The sequence below is a fragment of the Ammospiza nelsoni genome, chromosome 12, assembly GCF_027579445.1.
Source record: "Ammospiza nelsoni isolate bAmmNel1 chromosome 12, bAmmNel1.pri, whole genome shotgun sequence".
In the NCBI taxonomy this organism is placed as follows: Eukaryota; Metazoa; Chordata; class Aves; order Passeriformes; family Passerellidae; genus Ammospiza; species Ammospiza nelsoni.
Window position 1 is genome coordinate 101876 of NC_080644.1, and position 17872 is coordinate 119747.

The following is a 17872-nucleotide window of genomic DNA, read 5'->3' on the forward strand; positions in this document are numbered from 1 at the left end:
TGCCCCGCACCGGCCGCTCTGCCTTTGTAAAGGGGAGCCCTACGCCCCTGCCCTGGAGGCAGCCCCCCATCCTCTATAAAACAGACCCGAAGTCCCTGCCCCGGGATCCCTGACTCCTGATGCATTGATTCCTCCATAAAGCAAACCTCTAATCCCTAACCCCCCAAAATGACCCCACCACTATAAAAGTGCCCCCTCAAGCCCTGCCCCTCCAAACACCACCTTATTAAGGGGACATTTTAAGCTTCACCCTCCTCCTCACCTCCCCAAATATCCCCTATCCCAATTCCCACAGCCCTCGTGGAGGTGCTCCCACCCCCCCCCCTTAAGTCCCTGCACCCAGAGCCTCCTTCACAGGTGCCTGCCCCCAATTTCCCTCACTCTAGCAGCAGCATTTGAGGATCAGAGACATTTATTGGGGTCCAGCAGAAGTGAGGGAGGTCTCCAATAGAGTGTGAGTCCTAGGGATGTCCCCTTGGGGGATGATGTCCCTCCAGTTCCCGGGTCCTGGAATGATTACAGGTGGGGACTCACAATAATCTGAGAAGTGCTGAAGTCAGGAAGGGGACCCCCACCCGGGGATGTGTTGCCCGGGGAGTTTGTGGGGTGCTATGGTGGGGGCCCTCAGGAGGGGTATTGAGAAGGGAGTTCCAGGTGGGGGATGTCTCAATGTGGGGATCTCTCAGGGACCCCCCAATAGGATTAGGGATGTGAAAGTGTCAGGAGGGGGGCTCCTGTGGGTGGGTGCCAGGGATTGGGCCATGGTGTGGGGATCCCGGGGGTGCCCCCCATCAGACGCTCCCCCTCTGGGGCCCTTGCAGGTGTTGGGCCAGCTGCAGGTCCTTGGGGAGCAAGAGGATGCAGTGGGCAGTGAGAACAGTTATGAATCCTCCATCACCTGCACTGAAGCCCCTCAGCATCCCCTGACCCCTTGGCAGCATCTCCCAGGGGCAGAAACCCCCTAAACACACTCTCAGGGCACAGGGTCCTTTCAAATCCAGCCACTGGCAGCTCAAACACCCTGTACCCCTCAAAGTGGGTAGTGGGCCCCAGTATCAAGTGACCCTCTCCCCATACCCTGACAGACCTCCCCCTGGGGGAAGGGGCCCCCACATAGCACTTCCCACAGCCCTCCATCCATGGAGGCCACAGACCCCCCGCCACTACAAACCTGTCAGCCCCATGGGCTCTCCCTGAGCCCCAACAACGTCCCCTTAGCACCCACAGATATCCTCCTAGACCTCCCTAAGCCCCCAGAGCCACCCCCAGGATCTGCCACAGCCCCTCTGGACACCCCCACCCCCTGAGTACCCATAGCTCCCTTCCAACTGCCCACAGAACCCTCCCAGCCCCCCCACCCCCACCCCAAACCCCCACAGGAGGGTTCCCCTTGGACCATCTTTGGTCCCCCTGCAGCACCAGCTGACACAGGGGGACACGGGGAATGTTGGGGGACATAGGAGGACATGGGGGACGTGGTGACACGAGGGGGATATGGGGGACATGGGGACATCGGGGTCATGGAAGGCACAGGAGTCGGAATGATGTGGGTGGGCGTAGGGGACATGGAGGGGGGCTGTGGGAGACATCAGGACATGGGAAGACAGGATGGGGACATCCTGACCTGGGGCCATATCACCCTGGGGAGACCTTGGGGACACCCCAGGAAGGGGGACAAGGGGGTGACATCCTGGGGAGATCCTGAGCGTGGGGACTTGGAGGGCACCCCCCTGGCAACATCCACTGTGGGGAAAGGGGACACAAAGCCTAGGGGCATGGAGACAGTGCTCTAGGGACCCCCAAATGGGACAGGGCGCCAGTGCCACCACAGGGGAAGGGGCACAGGGGACATGCATCCCCTGGGGGATGGGTGGACGCAAGGACATCAGGAGGCACACAAGGACACTGCAGGAGGACAAGGCCATGTGCTGGGGGGAAGGCAAGGACGTGGTGGGGCTGGAACAGTGTGGAGGGGGGGCTTTGTGTAGGGGTGGTCCCAGGGGCCTCCAGGGAGTCTTTAGGGGGGCCCAGGGTGGATTTGGGTGGTCCCAGGGGCTTCTGAGCAGATGTTTGCACATCGCAGGGTGGATTTGGGGGATCCAGAAGGTGGTGAGGGACCCCAGGGGAGATCCTGGGGTGGATTTGGGGGCATCTAATGGGGGTTGGAGGGTCCTGGGAGGGGGTGAGGTTCCCAGGCACTCTGGGGTGTATGAGGGTGGGTTTAGGGGGTCTGGAGGGGGTTTGAGGGTTCCAGAGAGTGTTTGTGGGGATTCTGAAGGTGGAATTTGGTGTTCCAGGGTAGACTGGTGGAAGGGCAGTCTGGAGGGTCCCAGTTGGTGTTTGGGGGATTCCTGGGAGGGAGGGAGAGGTTTTCAGGTTACATTTGGGGGCTGCCAGAGGGTCCCAGGGAGTAGAGAGTGTCTGGGGGGGGGGGGGGGGGGTGTGTCTCGTGGTGAATTTGAGGGATCAGGATGTTCTTGAGTGGATTTGGAGTGTCCCAGGGGTTGTTTGTGAGGATCCCAGGGTTGATTTGGGGGGTGCAGGGTGGATTTTGGGTGTCTAGGGCAGGGTGGATTTTGGGTGTCCCATTCTGCAATTAGTCCTCAGATCCACAGTGAGTATCCCTTGTAGCAGTGACTCTTTCTGCAGCACTGCAGCCCCCACCCCGGCACCAGTGATTTCAGCTCCAGTCCCACAAGCTTTATTTTACTGCCAGCTCTCTTCTTGCAGCTCCAGCTCTGTGTTTTTCCAGCTTCAAATGCCAGCATCTGGCTCTTGGCTCCAGCTTGGAAACAATTCAGCTCCCGCACCAGCCTCCGAAAGCCCACGCCACCACCCATATGCTAGCCCTGCAGTGATTTTAGCCCCCAGCGAGCAGTCCCCAGTCACTTTGCCACCCCCTGCGTAAGTTCTCCTGGATGCCCACAGCCCCGTTCACAGGTCTAGTGCCTTTGCCATTTCCATTGACGTTGCCAGCCCCGCAGTCCACTTCCCAGCCCCACAGTGCGCCCCAAGAGGTGCCATCACAGGCGCAGACAATATTCTGCCATCGACGGGGTTTACAGGCGCAAGCTTCCAGCCTCCCTTTCGCCACCCCGCACATCCGGATCTACTATTAGCGGCAATACCCAGCCCCTGCACCCATGTCACGGGCCTACAGTGATCTCGGCGCAAGAAGGCTACAGTCTCAGGTACCAGCCCTAAGGTTGCTGCGATGTGTTTTGCCGCAATTCCAGTCGCACAATGACAAGACCAGGCCCAGTGATCTCAGCCCTTTTAGCTCTTTCCCCACAAGCTTTATTTTACTGCCAGCTCTCTTCTTCCAGCTCTGTGTCCCATTCTGCGATTAGTCCTCAGATCCACAGTGAGTATCCCTTGTAGCAGTGACTCTTTCTGCAGCACTGCAGTCCCCACCCCGGCCCCAGTGATTTCAGCTCCAGTCCCACAAGCTTTATTTAACTGCCAGCTCTTCTTTTACACTTTCTGCTCTAAATCTTCACAGTAGTGCCACACAATACTACTTGTGCTTCTCAGGACACGATCTTTCTTTTAGCTCTCGTTCTTGAGCTCTGATCACAGTTCTTACAGCAATTTCAATTCCAACCATGCAGTTCACCTCCCCGCTCCGCAATCCCTATCCCAGCCCCACGGGGGTTTTACACCAAACCCTACCATATTTCTGTCTCCTCCAGGTCTGCTGCCTCAGCTCCAGCTCCTCAGCTTCCTACTGGCTGCAGCTAAAAGCTGCTCATGCTTCTCACTGCACCTTGGGGCTGTTGATAAGGCCACAAATCAGTTACTGCCATCATTACAATTTCAGTATCTCTAGAAGCTGTCCCATCCACCCACCCAGCCCTAAGTGGCAACCCTAAGTGGCATCCCGACTCTGGGGACACTGGAGGCCTGAAGCTCAACATCCACCCTCCCCCTCACCCTGGCTCTCAGCCCAGCACCTGCACAAAGGCCCCCTCACCTCCCCTCAGGCAGCTCCAGGGGCTGGCAATAGCCACTGGACTCCTGCCCCCCCCCATCCCAAAAGGCACTCTTGGGCTGGTTCTTGGGCCCTAGAACCCTCTGAGCCCCCACACCCTCAGCCCCTTGTTGGTACCACAGGGCAGGGGCTGGGATCCCCCAGGCATAACCTGCAGGCCCTGTGCTGCAGCTCCATGCCTTCCTCCCATGGCATTTATCTAGCCTCAGCATTTCCACCACTCCACGTTGTTTTGGGCCTGGCTCATGCCAAAATCATTATTCCACACCCTGGGGTTTTATGTCCCCACTGCTCTCACAACTGGTGCTTCAGCCCCAGTCCCACAACCCTTACCGAATTAACATGAGATATCTAGTAAAGAAAACAAATCAAACCAAAAAGATGTATTAAAACGGGCAATAATAAAATAACACAATTAAGAAAAAAAACATTACAAGTAAAAACAAAATAAAGTAATAAAAATACAAAAAGCAAGCTTTATTCCTTGTATTCTGAACATTTCTTTAAATCCAGAAACCGCGAAACGGCTACTTTCCAGCCCCCAGTGACAGCAGGCAGTGCCCCCCCCCCCGCACCGCGCCACTCCAGGCCCCACACCAGCCGCCGGCTACCCGAGCCACGCAGGGCGCGGCAGAAAGAACTGGACACGGCCGGCCCCAGATACGGCCGCAGGCGTCGCGTCCGTGCTCACCAGCGCTCCCCGGATCAGCTGCCGCGGGGGTCCCGTCCTGGCGCAGCGCCGCTCCTCGGACCGCGCATCCGCAGCTCCCGTCGCTCCCAGCTTCACCGCCGAACTGACGCCATCGCGCCCCAACGCCCGCTATTTATGCCCCACGGGCGGACAGCCAGCCAATCACAACCCGAGGCAGCGCCTGCCGGCTCCACCAATCCCAGCCCGCCCATTCCCGCCGCGCTCCGCTCCGCGACTCCCCGCGGTCCCCTCAAGCGCTGCTCCCGCCGCCGCCATTGCTGTGGCCGCGTCCGCCCGCTGCCCGCCGCCTGCCCGCTTCCCTGGACCAGAACCTGATCCCGACCAGGACCTGAACTGGAAGCTCCCGGCCGCCCTTCCCGTCCGCAACAGCGCCTGCCGAGGCAGCGGCAGCGGGGACGCTGCTCCGCCGGCTCCCAAAGCGGCGGTGGCGGGAGCGGCGCCTCAGACGTACGGGCGAGCGGGGCCAGTCTGAGGCGGCGAGCCGCGACTGAGCGGGCTGAGATCGGCGAGACCGCTTCCGGTTTGAAAGGGCGGCTGTGATTGGACAGGGCGGACGGAGAAAGGCGGGCCGTGATTGGCAGGCTTAGGAGCCGTCAGGCTGAGGCCCGTGGGAGCGTGGGGCGGAGCTCGGGCTGCCCGAAGGGCTCGCAGGCGGCGGCGGCGGCGGCGGCGGCGGCGGCGGCGCTCGCCAAACCCCCGTCCCCTTCTCCGGCCTTCTCTCGTGCCCAGGTCCCGGCGAAAAGACCCCCGCAGAGCCCCTACCGGAGCGCCCCATCGGCACTCGGGGCAGGAGGCGGAGAGGAGTGTAGCCCGGGAGGAGTTCCGGGTCGTCTTTGCGGCAGCAGGGCGGACTAGGGAGCGGCGGCGATTTGGTGAGGAGAGGGCTCGGGAGCGGGGAGGGCGTGCAGCGCCCGCTGCGGGCTCTGGGTGCCTCTTCTACCGCAGTGCTTCCGCTTCTGCGGGGACTTGGCCTGCCCCGACTGGCCGAGATCAGCACCCTGGCCAAAGTTAAGTGCCCGCGTCCCCCTGCCCGCCCTCCGCCTGCTGCGGGCCCGCTGCTCACCCTCGTCGTCGGATGTTATAGATGATAAAACAATATTGGCTTTCACATTCATAGATTAGCTTTTTGCATTACAAGTATTTTGATATGGTAAAACTTATACTTACTTTTAACTGCTTTGTATAGTGTAATATGCCAGTTTATGTATGCACTGTATATTTCGTATGAATAGTAGCCTGATAAATATATCGTAGGCTTTAGCAAAATGTTGAAATAGAAACTAAAGTACTTCTATGTAACTAACTCAGAAAATGGTGTAAAGCAATTATTCTGTTTCTTATAACTGCAGACTGCCCCTACCAAGTGATAATAGTGACAAAAAGAGCTTAAGCATCCAGGAAGCATTTATCGACTCTTATCGGTATTATCAGGGAGTGCGAAGCAACAGGATAAAACTACAGGAAGAAATAAAATGTGTAGACCTCATTTACAGAACGTTCTGCAGACAAGTCAGAGGTTAAAACCAAACAAGAGAGTTCCTGGAACATCAAAAAGTCAAAGGAATGTTTGAATAATGTGTAAGTTAATGAATATGCATGTAACCTCAGCAATGTAACAGTATATAGTGAACATGTTTTTAAGCTACCTCTGTGCTCTTTGGCTGTGTGCTAAAAGCATCCCAGTGCTGGATTATTTTGTCCTTTTATCCTTTAATAAACTTTTAAAAATTTTAAAGAATGAACTCTGTTTATCACATCAGTGAAGCTTAAGCTGATCTGCATCCAGGTGTTTTGGGACCTGCTGGGGCAGGCCATTGAGGTAAGTGTGGGGCTACTGCAGTGGAGGCCAAGTATTTCAACACAATAGCATAATCAGCAACGTTAATTAATTTTGTGTTCCTCATGCAAGCCTCAGCCTTAAGAACTCTACCAGCCTCTAATAGGATTAATAATACGCATAGTAAGTGTTACTAGTATTAATATTTAGGTAAGGATTGTTAGTGTTAACACTGGTACTAAGTATGTTAGCTGGTATTTACTGTGAAGCTCTGCTCTCCCACAGTATGACAAGGTCCTGAAGCTGTTCTCAGGTGCACAGTTAGGTGAGCACTGCTGTCCTTACCACGATCGCCCGATGGAGCCATGCTCCAGAGACGGGCAGCAATGAATCTGCAGGTGCCTTCCCAAGGTGACAGAGCTCGCCCTCCTTCCCATCTGCAGTCAGGGGATGTGAAGGCAACCATTGCTGTCCTCGGCTTCATCATCTCCAGTGCAGCCAAGCACAGCATAGACAATGAGTCTCTGTCAAGTGAGCTGCAGCAGCTGGGACTGCCCAAAGGCAGGGGAAGCCCTCAGGGTGGCACCATCAGCCAGACCTGCTGGGATGTTGCTTACAGTTCCCAGCCCTGCCTTCTTCACACCCAGATGGAGGGCAGGCTGCCTGCTGTGCTGTCCTCCATCACCTCCCTTCTGTACCATCCGTCCCTGGGGGCTCCTCAGGTGCTTTGGTGAGGTTTGGCAGCTGCAGGTCTGGTGTGAGCAGAGGGATTCTTCTCTTGTCTCCCCTCATAAGCAAAGCATGCCAGCCAGCTGTGCTGTTTTACATGTCACTGACCCACAAAATTGCAGGAGACTGAGGACTCGTAACAGGTGCAGGACAGGTTCAAAAGGAACTTGGGACAAAACCTCTGTCTTTGTCAGTCCAAAGGGACAGCAGAGCTCACATCTGCTCACAATAATCCTCTGGAGAGCGGAGCAATGTTTGTATGGAAAGATGACTGGGGGTAAAATCAGTGGAAACCGAGTTACATTTGTATCCTAACAGGAGCTATAATGGGACAGAAATTTTAGGGTAAAATACAGGTGCTGTTCCCAGGATGGAGCTGGGTTGGCATGCTCCACAATGATTCCCCATACAACCATAAGGACCTGCTAAGGGGGGTGGAGTGGAATGGGGCACCACAACCAGGCTCTGCCAAAATCTTTGCAGGGGCAGCTACTCCATGGTACTTTGAAGCTTATTAACTGCATAGCAAGGGCTATTTGGCATATGTAGGAACACTTTCCAACCTAGCATCTGAAGACCAATTTAGAGGAGGCGCCTCTAAGTCGAAAGCCAGCCAGACCTTATGTTCTTAGCACCATTCATTTAGAAGAAATCCTGTTACATTTGCAAATTTAAGAGGTGACACCCCCATTCAGACCATGGCTCCTGGGTGCGAACAATAGCTCTTCAACAGCAAGGAAATCTGCATGCCCTAGTGTCTCAAGGTCACTTCACCTGAGAGTCCAGAGACCCAAATCCAGCCAGAGTCCTAGCTCCCAGAAAACTTCAGCTATAAGAAATCCTTCAAAGTGTGCAATTCTAGGAGTGGAAATCCTACAGGAAACACGAGGCTTCAGGCTCCAAATGGGATCTCTTTTCCACACAGTGGAAAACTCAGTAAGCCCTTCTGGCAAGACCAGTTCACAGGAGGCCCACAATTCTCAAGGGCCAGGCTTGAGAGATCCGACTCCATGGAAACTTTAATCTGAGAAAAATCCTGTGATGTTGGTACTTTTAAAAGGCAGAATGGCACATTTAGACCCTGGCTGATGCTTTGGAGAGCGATTCCTTTACACAGTAAATAATGATTTCATTCCAATGTCTGTAGGTCACTTTGGAAACAGCCCCTGAAACTCAAGACCAAGAAGAGCCATACTTCATGGCAGCTGCCATCTGGGAGGAATCCTATGACATTTGTGATTCAAGAAATTGAACCCAAAATTTCAACAGCTGATATGCAGATGCAAAAGACTACTGTTTTCCTGTATTTTACCCTAAAATTTCTGTCCCATTATAGGGGACAAATGTAGGATATTTGTATCCTACATTTGTATCCTGTTAGGATACAAATGTAACTCGGTTTCCACTGATTTTACCCCCAGTCATCTTTCCATACAAACATTGCTCCGCTCTCCAGAGGATTATTGTGAGCAGATGTGAGCTCTGCTGTCCCTTTGGACTGACAAAGACAGAGGTTTTGTCCCAAGTTCCTTTTGAACCTGTCCTGCACCTGTTACGAGTCCTCAGTCTCCTGCAATTTTGTGGGTCAGTGACATGTAAAACAGCACAGCTGGCTGGCATGCTTTGCTTATGAGGGGAGACAAGAGAAGAATCCCTCTGCTCACACCAGACCTGCAGCTGCCAAACCTCACCAAAGCACCTGAGGAGCCCCCAGGGACGGATGGTACAGAAGGGAGGTGATGGAGGACAGCACAGCAGGCAGCCTGCCCTCCATCTGGGTGTGAAGAAGGCAGGGCTGGGAACTGTAAGCAACATCCCAGCAGGTCTGGCTGATGGTGCCACCCTGAGGGCTTCCCCTGCCTTTGGGCAGTCCCAGCTGCTGCAGCTCACTTGACAGAGACTCATTGTCTATGCTGTGCTTGGCTGCACTGGAGATGATGAAGCCGAGGACAGCAATGGTTGCCTTCACATCCCCTGACTGCAGATGGGAAGGAGGGCGAGCTCTGTCACCTTGGGAAGGCACCTGCAGATTCATTGCTGCCCGTCTCTGGAGCATGGCTCCATCGGGCGATCGTGGTAAGGACAGCAGTGCTCACCTAACTGTGCACCTGAGAACAGCTTCAGGACCTTGTCATACTGTGGGAGAGCAGAGCTTCACAGTAAATACCAGCTAACATACTTAGTACCAGTGTTAACACTAACAATCCTTACCTAAATATTAATACTAGTAACACTTACTATGCGTATTATTAATCCTATTAGAGGCTGGTAGAGTTCTTAAGGCTGAGGCTTGCATGAGGAACACAAAATTAATTAACGTTGCTGATTATGCTATTGTGTTGAAATACTTGGCCTCCACTGCAGTAGCCCCACACTTACCTCAATGGCCTGCCCCAGCAGGTCCCAAAACACCTGGATGCAGATCAGCTTAAGCTTCACTGATGTGATAAACAGAGTTCATTCTTTAAAATTTTTAAAAGTTTATTAAAGGATAAAAGGACAAAATAATCCAGCACTGGGATGCTTTTAGCACACAGCCAAAGAGCACAGAGGTAGCTTAAAAACATGTTCACTATATACTGTTACATTGCTGAGGTTACATGCATATTCATTAACTTACACATTATTCAAACATTCCTTTGACTTTTTGATGTTCCAGGAACTCTCTTGTTTGGTTTTAACCTCTGACTTGTCTGCAGAACATTCTGTAAATGAGGTCTACACATTTTATTTCTTCCTGTAGTTTTATCCTGTTGCTTCGCACTCCCTGATAATACCGATAAGAGTCGATAAATGCTTCCTGGATGCTTAAGCTCTTTTTGTCACTATTATCACTTGGTAGGGGCAGTCTGCAGTTATAAGAAACAGAATAATTGCTTTACACCATTTTCTGAGTTAGTTACATAGAAGTACTTTAGTTTCTATTTCAACATTTTGCTAAAGCCTACGATATATTTATCAGGCTACTATTCATATGAAATATACAGTGCATACATAAACTGGCATATTACACTATACAAAGCAGTTAAAAGTAAGTATAAGTTTTACCATATCAAAATACTTGTAATGCAAAAAGCTAATCTATGAATGTGAAAGCCAATATTGTTTTATCATCTATAACATCCGACGACGAGGGTGAGCAGCGGGCCCGCAGCAGGCGGAGGGCGGGCAGGGGGACGCGGGCACTTAACTTTGGCCAGGGTGCTGATCTCGGCCAGTCGGGGCAGGCCAAGTCCCCGCAGAAGCGGAAGCACTGCGGTAGAAGAGGCACCCAGAGCCCGCAGCGGGCGCTGCACGCCCTCCCCGCTCCCGAGCCCTCTCCTCACCAAATCGCCGCCGCTCCCTAGTCCGCCCTGCTGCCGCAAAGACGACCCGGAACTCCTCCCGGGCTACACTCCTCTCCGCCTCCTGCCCCGAGTGCCGATGGGGCGCTCCGGTAGGGGCTCTGCGGGGGTCTTTTCGCCGGGACCTGGGCACGAGAGAAGGCCGGAGAAGGGGACGGGGGTTTGGCGAGCGCCGCCGCCGCCGCCGCCGCCGCCGCCGCCGCCGCCGCCGCCGCCGCCGCCGCCGCCGCCGCCGCCGCCGCCGCCGCCGCCGCCGCCGCCGCCGCCGCCGCCGCCGCCGCCGCCGCCGCCGCCTGCGAGCCCTTCGGGCAGCCCGAGCTCCGCCCCACGCTCCCACGGGCCTCAGCCTGACGGCTCCTAAGCCTGCCAATCACGGCCCGCCTTTCTCCGTCCGCCCTGTCCAATCACAGCCGCCCTTTCAAACCGGAAGCGGTCTCGCCGATCTCAGCCCGCTCAGTCGCGGCTCGCCGCCTCAGACTGGCCCCGCTCGCCCGTACGTCTGAGGCGCCGCTCCCGCCACCGCCGCTTTGGGAGCCGGCGGAGCAGCGTCCCCGCTGCCGCTGCCTCGGCAGGCGCTGTTGCGGACGGGAAGGGCGGCCGGGAGCTTCCAGTTCAGGTCCTGGTCGGGATCAGGTTCTGGTCCAGGGAAGCGGGCAGGCGGCGGGCAGCGGGCGGACGCGGCCACAGCAATGGCGGCGGCGGGAGCAGCGCTTGAGGGGACCGCGGGGAGTCGCGGAGCGGAGCGCGGCGGGAATGGGCGGGCTGGGATTGGTGGAGCCGGCAGGCGCTGCCTCGGGTTGTGATTGGCTGGCTGTCCGCCCGTGGGGCATAAATAGCGGGCGTTGGGGCGCGATGGCGTCAGTTCGGCGGTGAAGCTGGGAGCGACGGGAGCTGCGGATGCGCGGTCCGAGGAGCGGCGCTGCGCCAGGACGGGACCCCCGCGGCAGCTGATCCGGGGAGCGCTGGTGAGCACGGACGCGACGCCTGCGGCCGTATCTGGGGCCGGCCGTGTCCAGTTCTTTCTGCCGCGCCCTGCGTGGCTCGGGTAGCCGGCGGCTGGTGTGGGGCCTGGAGTGGCGCGGTGCGGGGGGGGGGGGCACTGCCTGCTGTCACTGGGGGCTGGAAAGTAGCCGTTTCGCGGTTTCTGGATTTAAAGAAATGTTCAGAATACAAGGAATAAAGCTTGCTTTTTGTATTTTTATTACTTTATTTTGTTTATACTTGTAATGTTTTTTTTCTTAATTGTGTTATTTTATTATTGCCCGTTTTAATACATCTTTTTGGTTTGATTTGTTTTCTTTACTAGATATCTCATGTTAATTCGGTAAGGGTTGTGGGACTGGGGCTGAAGCACCAGTTGTGAGAGCAGTGGGGACATAAAACCCCAGGGTGTGGAATAATGATTTTGGCATGAGCCAGGCCCAAAACAACGTGGAGTGGTGGAAATGCTGAGGCTAGATAAATGCCATGGGAGGAAGGCATGGAGCTGCAGCACTGGGCCTGCAGGTTATGCCTGGGGGTTCCCAGCCCCTGCCCTGTGGTACCAACAAGGGGCTGAGGGTGTGGGGGCTCAGAGGGTTCTAGGGCCCAAGAACCAGCCCAAGAGTGCCTTTTGGGATGGGGGGGGGCAGGAGTCCAGTGGCTATTGCCAGCCCCTGGAGCTGCCTGAGGGGAGGTGAGGAGGCCTTTGTGCAGGTGCTGGGCTGAGAGCCAGGGTGAGGGGGAGGGTGGATGTTGAGCTTCAGGCCTCCAGTGTCCCCAGAGTCGGGATGCCACTTAGGGTTGCCACTTAGGGCTGGGTGGGTGGATGGGACAGCTTCTAGAAATACTGAAATTGTAATGATGGCAGTAACTGATTTGTGGCCTTATCAACAGCCCCAAGGTGCAGTGAGAAGCATGAGCAGCTTTTAGCTGCAGCCAGTAGGAAGCTGAGGAGTTGGAGCTGAGGCAGCAGACCTGGAGGAGACAGAAATATGGTAGGGTTTGGTGTAAAACCCCCGTGGGGCTGGGATAGGGATTGCGGAGCGGGGAGGTGAACTGCATGGTTGGAATTGAAATTGCTGTAAGGGCTGTGATCAGAGCTCAAGAACGAGAGCTAAAAGAAAGATCGTGTCCTGAGAAGCACAAGTAGTATTGTGTGGCACTACTGTGAAGATTTAGAGCAGAAAGTGCAAAAGAAGAGCTGGCAGTTAAATAAAGCTTGTGGGACTGGAGCTGAAATCACTGGGGCCGGGGTGGGGACTGCAGTGCTGCAGAAAGAGTCACTGCTACAAGAGATACTCACTGTGGATCTGAGGACTAATCGCAGAATGGGACACAGCTGGAAGAAGAGAGCTGGCAGTAAAATAAAGCTTGTGGGGAAAGAGCTAAAAGGGCTGAGATCACTGGGCCTGGTCTTGTCATTGTGCGACTGGAATTGCGGCTTAACACATCGCAGCAACCTTAGGGCTGGTACCCGAGACTGTAGCGTTCTTGCGCCGAGATCACTGTAGGCCCGTGACATGGGTGCAGGGGCTGGGTATTGCCGCTAATAGTAGAACCGGATGTGCGGGGTGGCGAAAGGGAGGCTGGAAGCTTGCGCCTGAAAACCCCGTCGATGGCAGAATATTGTCTGCGCCTGTGATGGCACCTCTTGGGGCGCACTGTGGGGCTGGGAAGTGGACTGCGGGGCTGGCAACGTCAATGGAAATGGCAAAGGCACTAGACCTGTGAACGGGGCTGTGGGCATCCAGGAGAACTTACGCAGGGGGTGGCAAAGTGACTGGGGACTGCTCGCTGGGGGCTAAAATCACTGCAGGGCTAGCATATGGATGGTGGCGTGGGCTTTCGGAGGCTGGTGCGGGAGCTGAATTGTTTCCAAGCTGGAGCCAAGAGCCAGATGCTGGCATTTGAAGCTGGAAAAACACAGAGCTGGAGCTGCAAGAAGAGAGCTGGCAGTAAAATAAAGCTTGTGGGGAAAGAGCTAAAAGGGCTGAGATCACTGGGCCTGGTCTTGTCATTGTGCGACTGGAATTGCGGCTTAACACATCGCAGCAACCTTAGGGCTGGTACCCGAGACTGTAGCGTTCTTGCGCCGAGATCACTGTAGGCCCGTGACATGGGTGCGGGGGCTGGGTATTGCCGCTAATAGTAGAACCGGATGTGCGGGGTGGCGAAAGGGAGGCTGGAAGCTTGCGCCTGAAAACCCCGTCGATGGCAGAATATTGTCTGCGCCTGTGATGGCACCTCTTGGGGCGCACTGTGGGGCTGGGAAGTGGACTGCGGGGCTGGCAATGTCAATGGAAATGGCAAAGGCACTAGACCTGTGAACGGGGCTGTGGGCATCCAGGAGAACTTACGCAGGGGGTGGCAAAGTGACTGGGGACTGCTCGCTGGGGGCTAAAATCACTGCAGGGCTAGCATATGGATGGTGGCGTGGGCTTTCGGAGGCTGGTGCGGGAGCTGAATTGTTTCCAAGCTGGAGCCAAGAGCCAGATGCTGGCATTTGAAGCTGGAAAAACACAGAGCTGGAGCTGCAAGAAGAGAGCTGGCAGTAAAATAAAGCTTGTGGGGAAAGAGCTAAAAGGGCTGAGATCACTGGGCCTGGTCTTGTCATTGTGCGACTGGAATTGCGGCTTAACACATCGCAGCAACCTTAGGGCTGGTACCCGAGACTGTAGCGTTCTTGCGCCGAGATCACTGTAGGCCCGTGACATGGGTGCGGGGGCTGGGTATTGCCGCTAATAGTAGAACCGGATGTGCGGGGTGGCGAAAGGGAGGCTGGAAGCTTGCGCCTGAAAACCCCGTCGATGGCAGAATATTGTCTGCGCCTGTGATGGCACCTCTTGGGGCGCACTGTGGGGCTGGGAAGTGGACTGCGGGGCTGGCAACGTCAATGGAAATGGCAAAGGCACTAGACCTGTGAACGGGGCTGTGGGCATCCAGGAGAACTTACGCAGGGGGTGGCAAAGTGACTGGGGACTGCTCGCTGGGGGCTAAAATCACTGCAGGGCTAGCATATGGATGGTGGCGTGGGCTTTCGGAGGCTGGTGCGGGAGCTGAATTGTTTCCAAGCTGGAGCCAAGAGCCAGATGCTGGCATTTGAAGCTGGAAAAACACAGAGCTGGAGCTGCAAGAAGAGAGCTGGCAGTAAAATAAAGCTTGTGGGGAAAGAGCTAAAAGGGCTGAGGTCACTGGGCCTGGTCTTGTCATTGTGCGACTGGAATTGCGGCTTAACACATCGCAGCAACCTTAGGGCTGGTACCTGAGACTGTAGCCTTCTTGCGCCGAGATCACTGTAGGCCCGTGACATGGGTGCGGGGGCTGGGTATTGCCGCTAATAGTAGAACCGGATGTGCGGGGTGGCGAAAGGGAGGCTGGAAGCTTGCGCCTGAAAACCCCGTCGATGGCAGAATATTGTCTGCGCCTGTGATGGCACCTCTTGGGGCGCACTGTGGGGCTGGGAAGTGGACTGCGGGGCTGGCAACGTCAATGGAAATGGCAAAGGCACTAGACCTGTGAACGGGGCTGTGGGCATCCAGGAGAACTTACGCAGGGGGTGGCAAAGTGACTGGGGACTGCTCGCTGGGGGCTAAAATCACTGCATGGCTAGCATATGGATGGTGGCGTGGGCTTTCGGAGGCTGGTGCGGGAGCTGAATTGTTTCCAAGCTGGAGCCAAGAGCCAGATGCTGGCATTTGAAGCTGGAAAAACACAGAGCTGGAGCTGCAAGAAGAGAGCTGGCAGTAAAATAAAGCTTGTGGGGAAAGAGCTAAAAGGGCTGAGATCACTGGGCCTGGTCTTGTCATTGTGCGACTGGAATTGCGGCTTAACACATCGCAGCAACCTTAGGGCTGGTACCCGAGACTGTAGCGTTCTTGCGCCGAGATCACTGTAGGCCCGTGACATGGGTGCGGGGGCTGGGTATTGCCGCTAATAGTAGAACCGGATGTGCGGGGTGGCGAAAGGGAGGCTGGAAGCTTGCGCCTGAAAACCCCGTCGATGGCAGAATATTGTCTGCGCCTGTGATGGCACCTCTTGGGGCGCACTGTGGGGCTGGGAAGTGGACTGCGGGGCTGGCAACGTCAATGGAAATGGCAAAGGCACTAGACCTGTGAACGGGGCTGTGGGCATCCAGGAGAACTTACGCAGGGGGTGGCAAAGTGACTGGGGACTGCTCGCTGGGGGCTAAAATCACTGCAGGGCTAGCATATGGATGGTGGCGTGGGCTTTCGGAGGCTGGTGCGGGAGCTGAATTGTTTCCAAGCTGGAGCCAAGAGCCAGATGCTGGCATTTGAAGCTGGAAAAACACAGAGCTGGAGCTGCAAGAAGAGAGCTGGCAGTAAAATAAAGCTTGTGGGGAAAGAGCTAAAAGGGCTGAGATCACTGGGCCTGGTCTTGTCATTGTGCGACTGGAATTGCGGCTTAACACATCGCAGCAACCTTAGGGCTGGTACCCGAGACTGTAGCGTTCTTGCGCCGAGATCACTGTAGGCCCGTGACATGGGTGCGGGGGCTGGGTATTGCCGCTAATAGTAGAACCGGATGTGCGGGGTGGCGAAAGGGAGGCTGGAAGCTTGCGCCTGAAAACCCCGTCGATGGCAGAATATTGTCTGCGCCTGTGATGGCACCTCTTGGGGCGCACTGTGGGGCTGGGAAGTGGACTGCGGGGCTGGCAACGTCAATGGAAATGGCAAAGGCACTAGACCTGTGAACGGGGCTGTGGGCATCCAGGAGAACTTACGCAGGGGGTGGCAAAGTGACTGGGGACTGCTCGCTGGGGGCTAAAATCACTGCAGGGCTAGCATATGGATGGTGGCGTGGGCTTTCGGAGGCTGGTGCGGGAGCTGAATTGTTTCCAAGCTGGAGCCAAGAGCCAGATGCTGGCATTTGAAGCTGGAAAAACACAGAGCTGGAGCTGCAAGAAGAGAGCTGGCAGTAAAATAAAGCTTGTGGGGAAAGAGCTAAAATGGCTGAGATCACTGGGCCTGGTCTTGTCATTGTGCGACTGGAATTGCGGCTTAACACATCGCAGCAACCTTAGGGCTGGTACCCGAGACTGTAGCGTTCTTGCGCCGAGATCACTGTAGGCCCGTGACATGGGTGCGGGGGCTGGGTATTGCCGCTAATAGTAGAACCGGATGTGCGGGGTGGCGAAAGGGAGGCTGGAAGCTTGCGCCTGAAAACCCCGTCGATGGCAGAATATTGTCTGCGCCTGTGATGGCACCTCTTGGGGCGCACTGTGGGGCTGGGAAGTGGACTGCGGGGCTGGCAACGTCAATGGAAATGGCAAAGGCACTAGACCTGTGAACGGGGCTGTGGGCATCCAGGAGAACTTACGCAGGGGGTGGCAAAGTGACTGGGGACTGCTCGCTGGGGGCTAAAATCACTGCAGGGCTAGCATATGGATGGTGGCGTGGGCTTTCGGAGGCTGGTGCGGGAGCTGAATTGTTTCCAAGCTGGAGCCAAGAGCCAGATGCTGGCATTTGAAGCTGGAAAAACACAGAGCTGGAGCTGCAAGAAGAGAGCTGGCAGTAAAATAAAGCTTGTGGGGAAAGAGCTAAAAGGGCTGAGATCACTGGGCCTGGTCTTGTCATTGTGCGACTGGAATTGCGGCTTAACACATCGCAGCAACCTTAGGGCTGGTACCCGAGACTGTAGCGTTCTTGCGCCGAGATCACTGTAGGCCCGTGACATGGGTGCGGGGGCTGGGTATTGCCGCTAATAGTAGAACCGGATGTGCGGGGTGGCGAAAGGGAGGCTGGAAGCTTGCGCCTGAAAACCCCGTCGATGGCAGAATATTGTCTGCGCCTGTGATGGCACCTCTTGGGGCGCACTGTGGGGCTGGGAAGTGGACTGCGGGGCTGGCAACGTCAATGGAAATGGCAAAGGCACTAGACCTGTGAACGGGGCTGTGGGCATCCAGGAGAACTTACGCAGGGGGTGGCAAAGTGACTGGGGACTGCTCGCTGGGGGCTAAAATCACTGCAGGGCTAGCATATGGATGGTGGCGTGGGCTTTCGGAGGCTGGTGCGGGAGCTGAATTGTTTCCAAGCTGGAGCCAAGAGCCAGATGCTGGCATTTGAAGCTGGAAAAACACAGAGCTGGAGCTGCAAGAAGAGAGCTGGCAGTAAAATAAAGCTTGTGGGGAAAGAGCTAAAAGGGCTGAGATCACTGGGCCTGGTCTTGTCATTGTGCGACTGGAATTGCGGCTTAACACATCGCAGCAACCTTAGGGCTGGTACCTGAGACTGTAGCGTTCTTGCGCCGAGATCACTGTAGGCCCGTGACATGGGTGCGGGGGCTGGGTATTGCCGCTAATAGTAGAACCGCATGTGCGG

At 55.7% G+C, this 17872-nt stretch overlaps 2 protein-coding genes and 2 long non-coding RNA genes across 4 annotated transcripts; 1 reads left to right on the plus strand and 3 right to left on the minus strand.

Moving 5' to 3' along the window:
- Positions 1 to 394: 394 nt before the first annotated feature.
- LOC132078607 (uncharacterized) lies at positions 395 to 5367 on the minus strand. Its single transcript, XR_009419279.1, has 3 exons — positions 4683 to 5367; positions 3673 to 3773; positions 395 to 507 (listed from the first exon to the last, which is right to left on the minus strand). It is a non-coding gene; the product is annotated as an uncharacterized LOC132078607 (long non-coding RNA).
- Positions 5368 to 6277: 910 nt separating this feature from the next.
- Positions 6278 to 7214, plus strand: LOC132078778 (COMM domain-containing protein 4-like). Its single transcript, XM_059481105.1, has 4 exons — positions 6278 to 6281; positions 6464 to 6522; positions 6766 to 6800; positions 6899 to 7214. Exons 1-4 carry the CDS (start codon positions 6278 to 6280, stop codon positions 7212 to 7214), a joined length of 414 nt encoding a protein of 137 aa, XP_059337088.1.
- A 1682-nt stretch (positions 7215 to 8896) lies between these two features.
- On the minus strand, positions 8897 to 9651 carry LOC132078780 (COMM domain-containing protein 4-like; the record flags this gene model as incomplete). Its single annotated transcript, XM_059481106.1, has 3 exons — positions 8897 to 9212; positions 9311 to 9345; positions 9589 to 9651. Coding segments are annotated over 3 exons (414 nt in total), but the record flags the coding sequence as incomplete, so codon positions are not given.
- An 18-nt stretch (positions 9652 to 9669) lies between these two features.
- On the minus strand, positions 9670 to 10725 carry LOC132078598 (uncharacterized). Its single transcript, XR_009419277.1, has 2 exons — positions 10536 to 10725; positions 9670 to 10058 (listed from the first exon to the last, which is right to left on the minus strand). It is a non-coding gene; the product is annotated as an uncharacterized LOC132078598 (long non-coding RNA).
- Positions 10726 to 17872: the final 7147 nt, after the last annotated feature.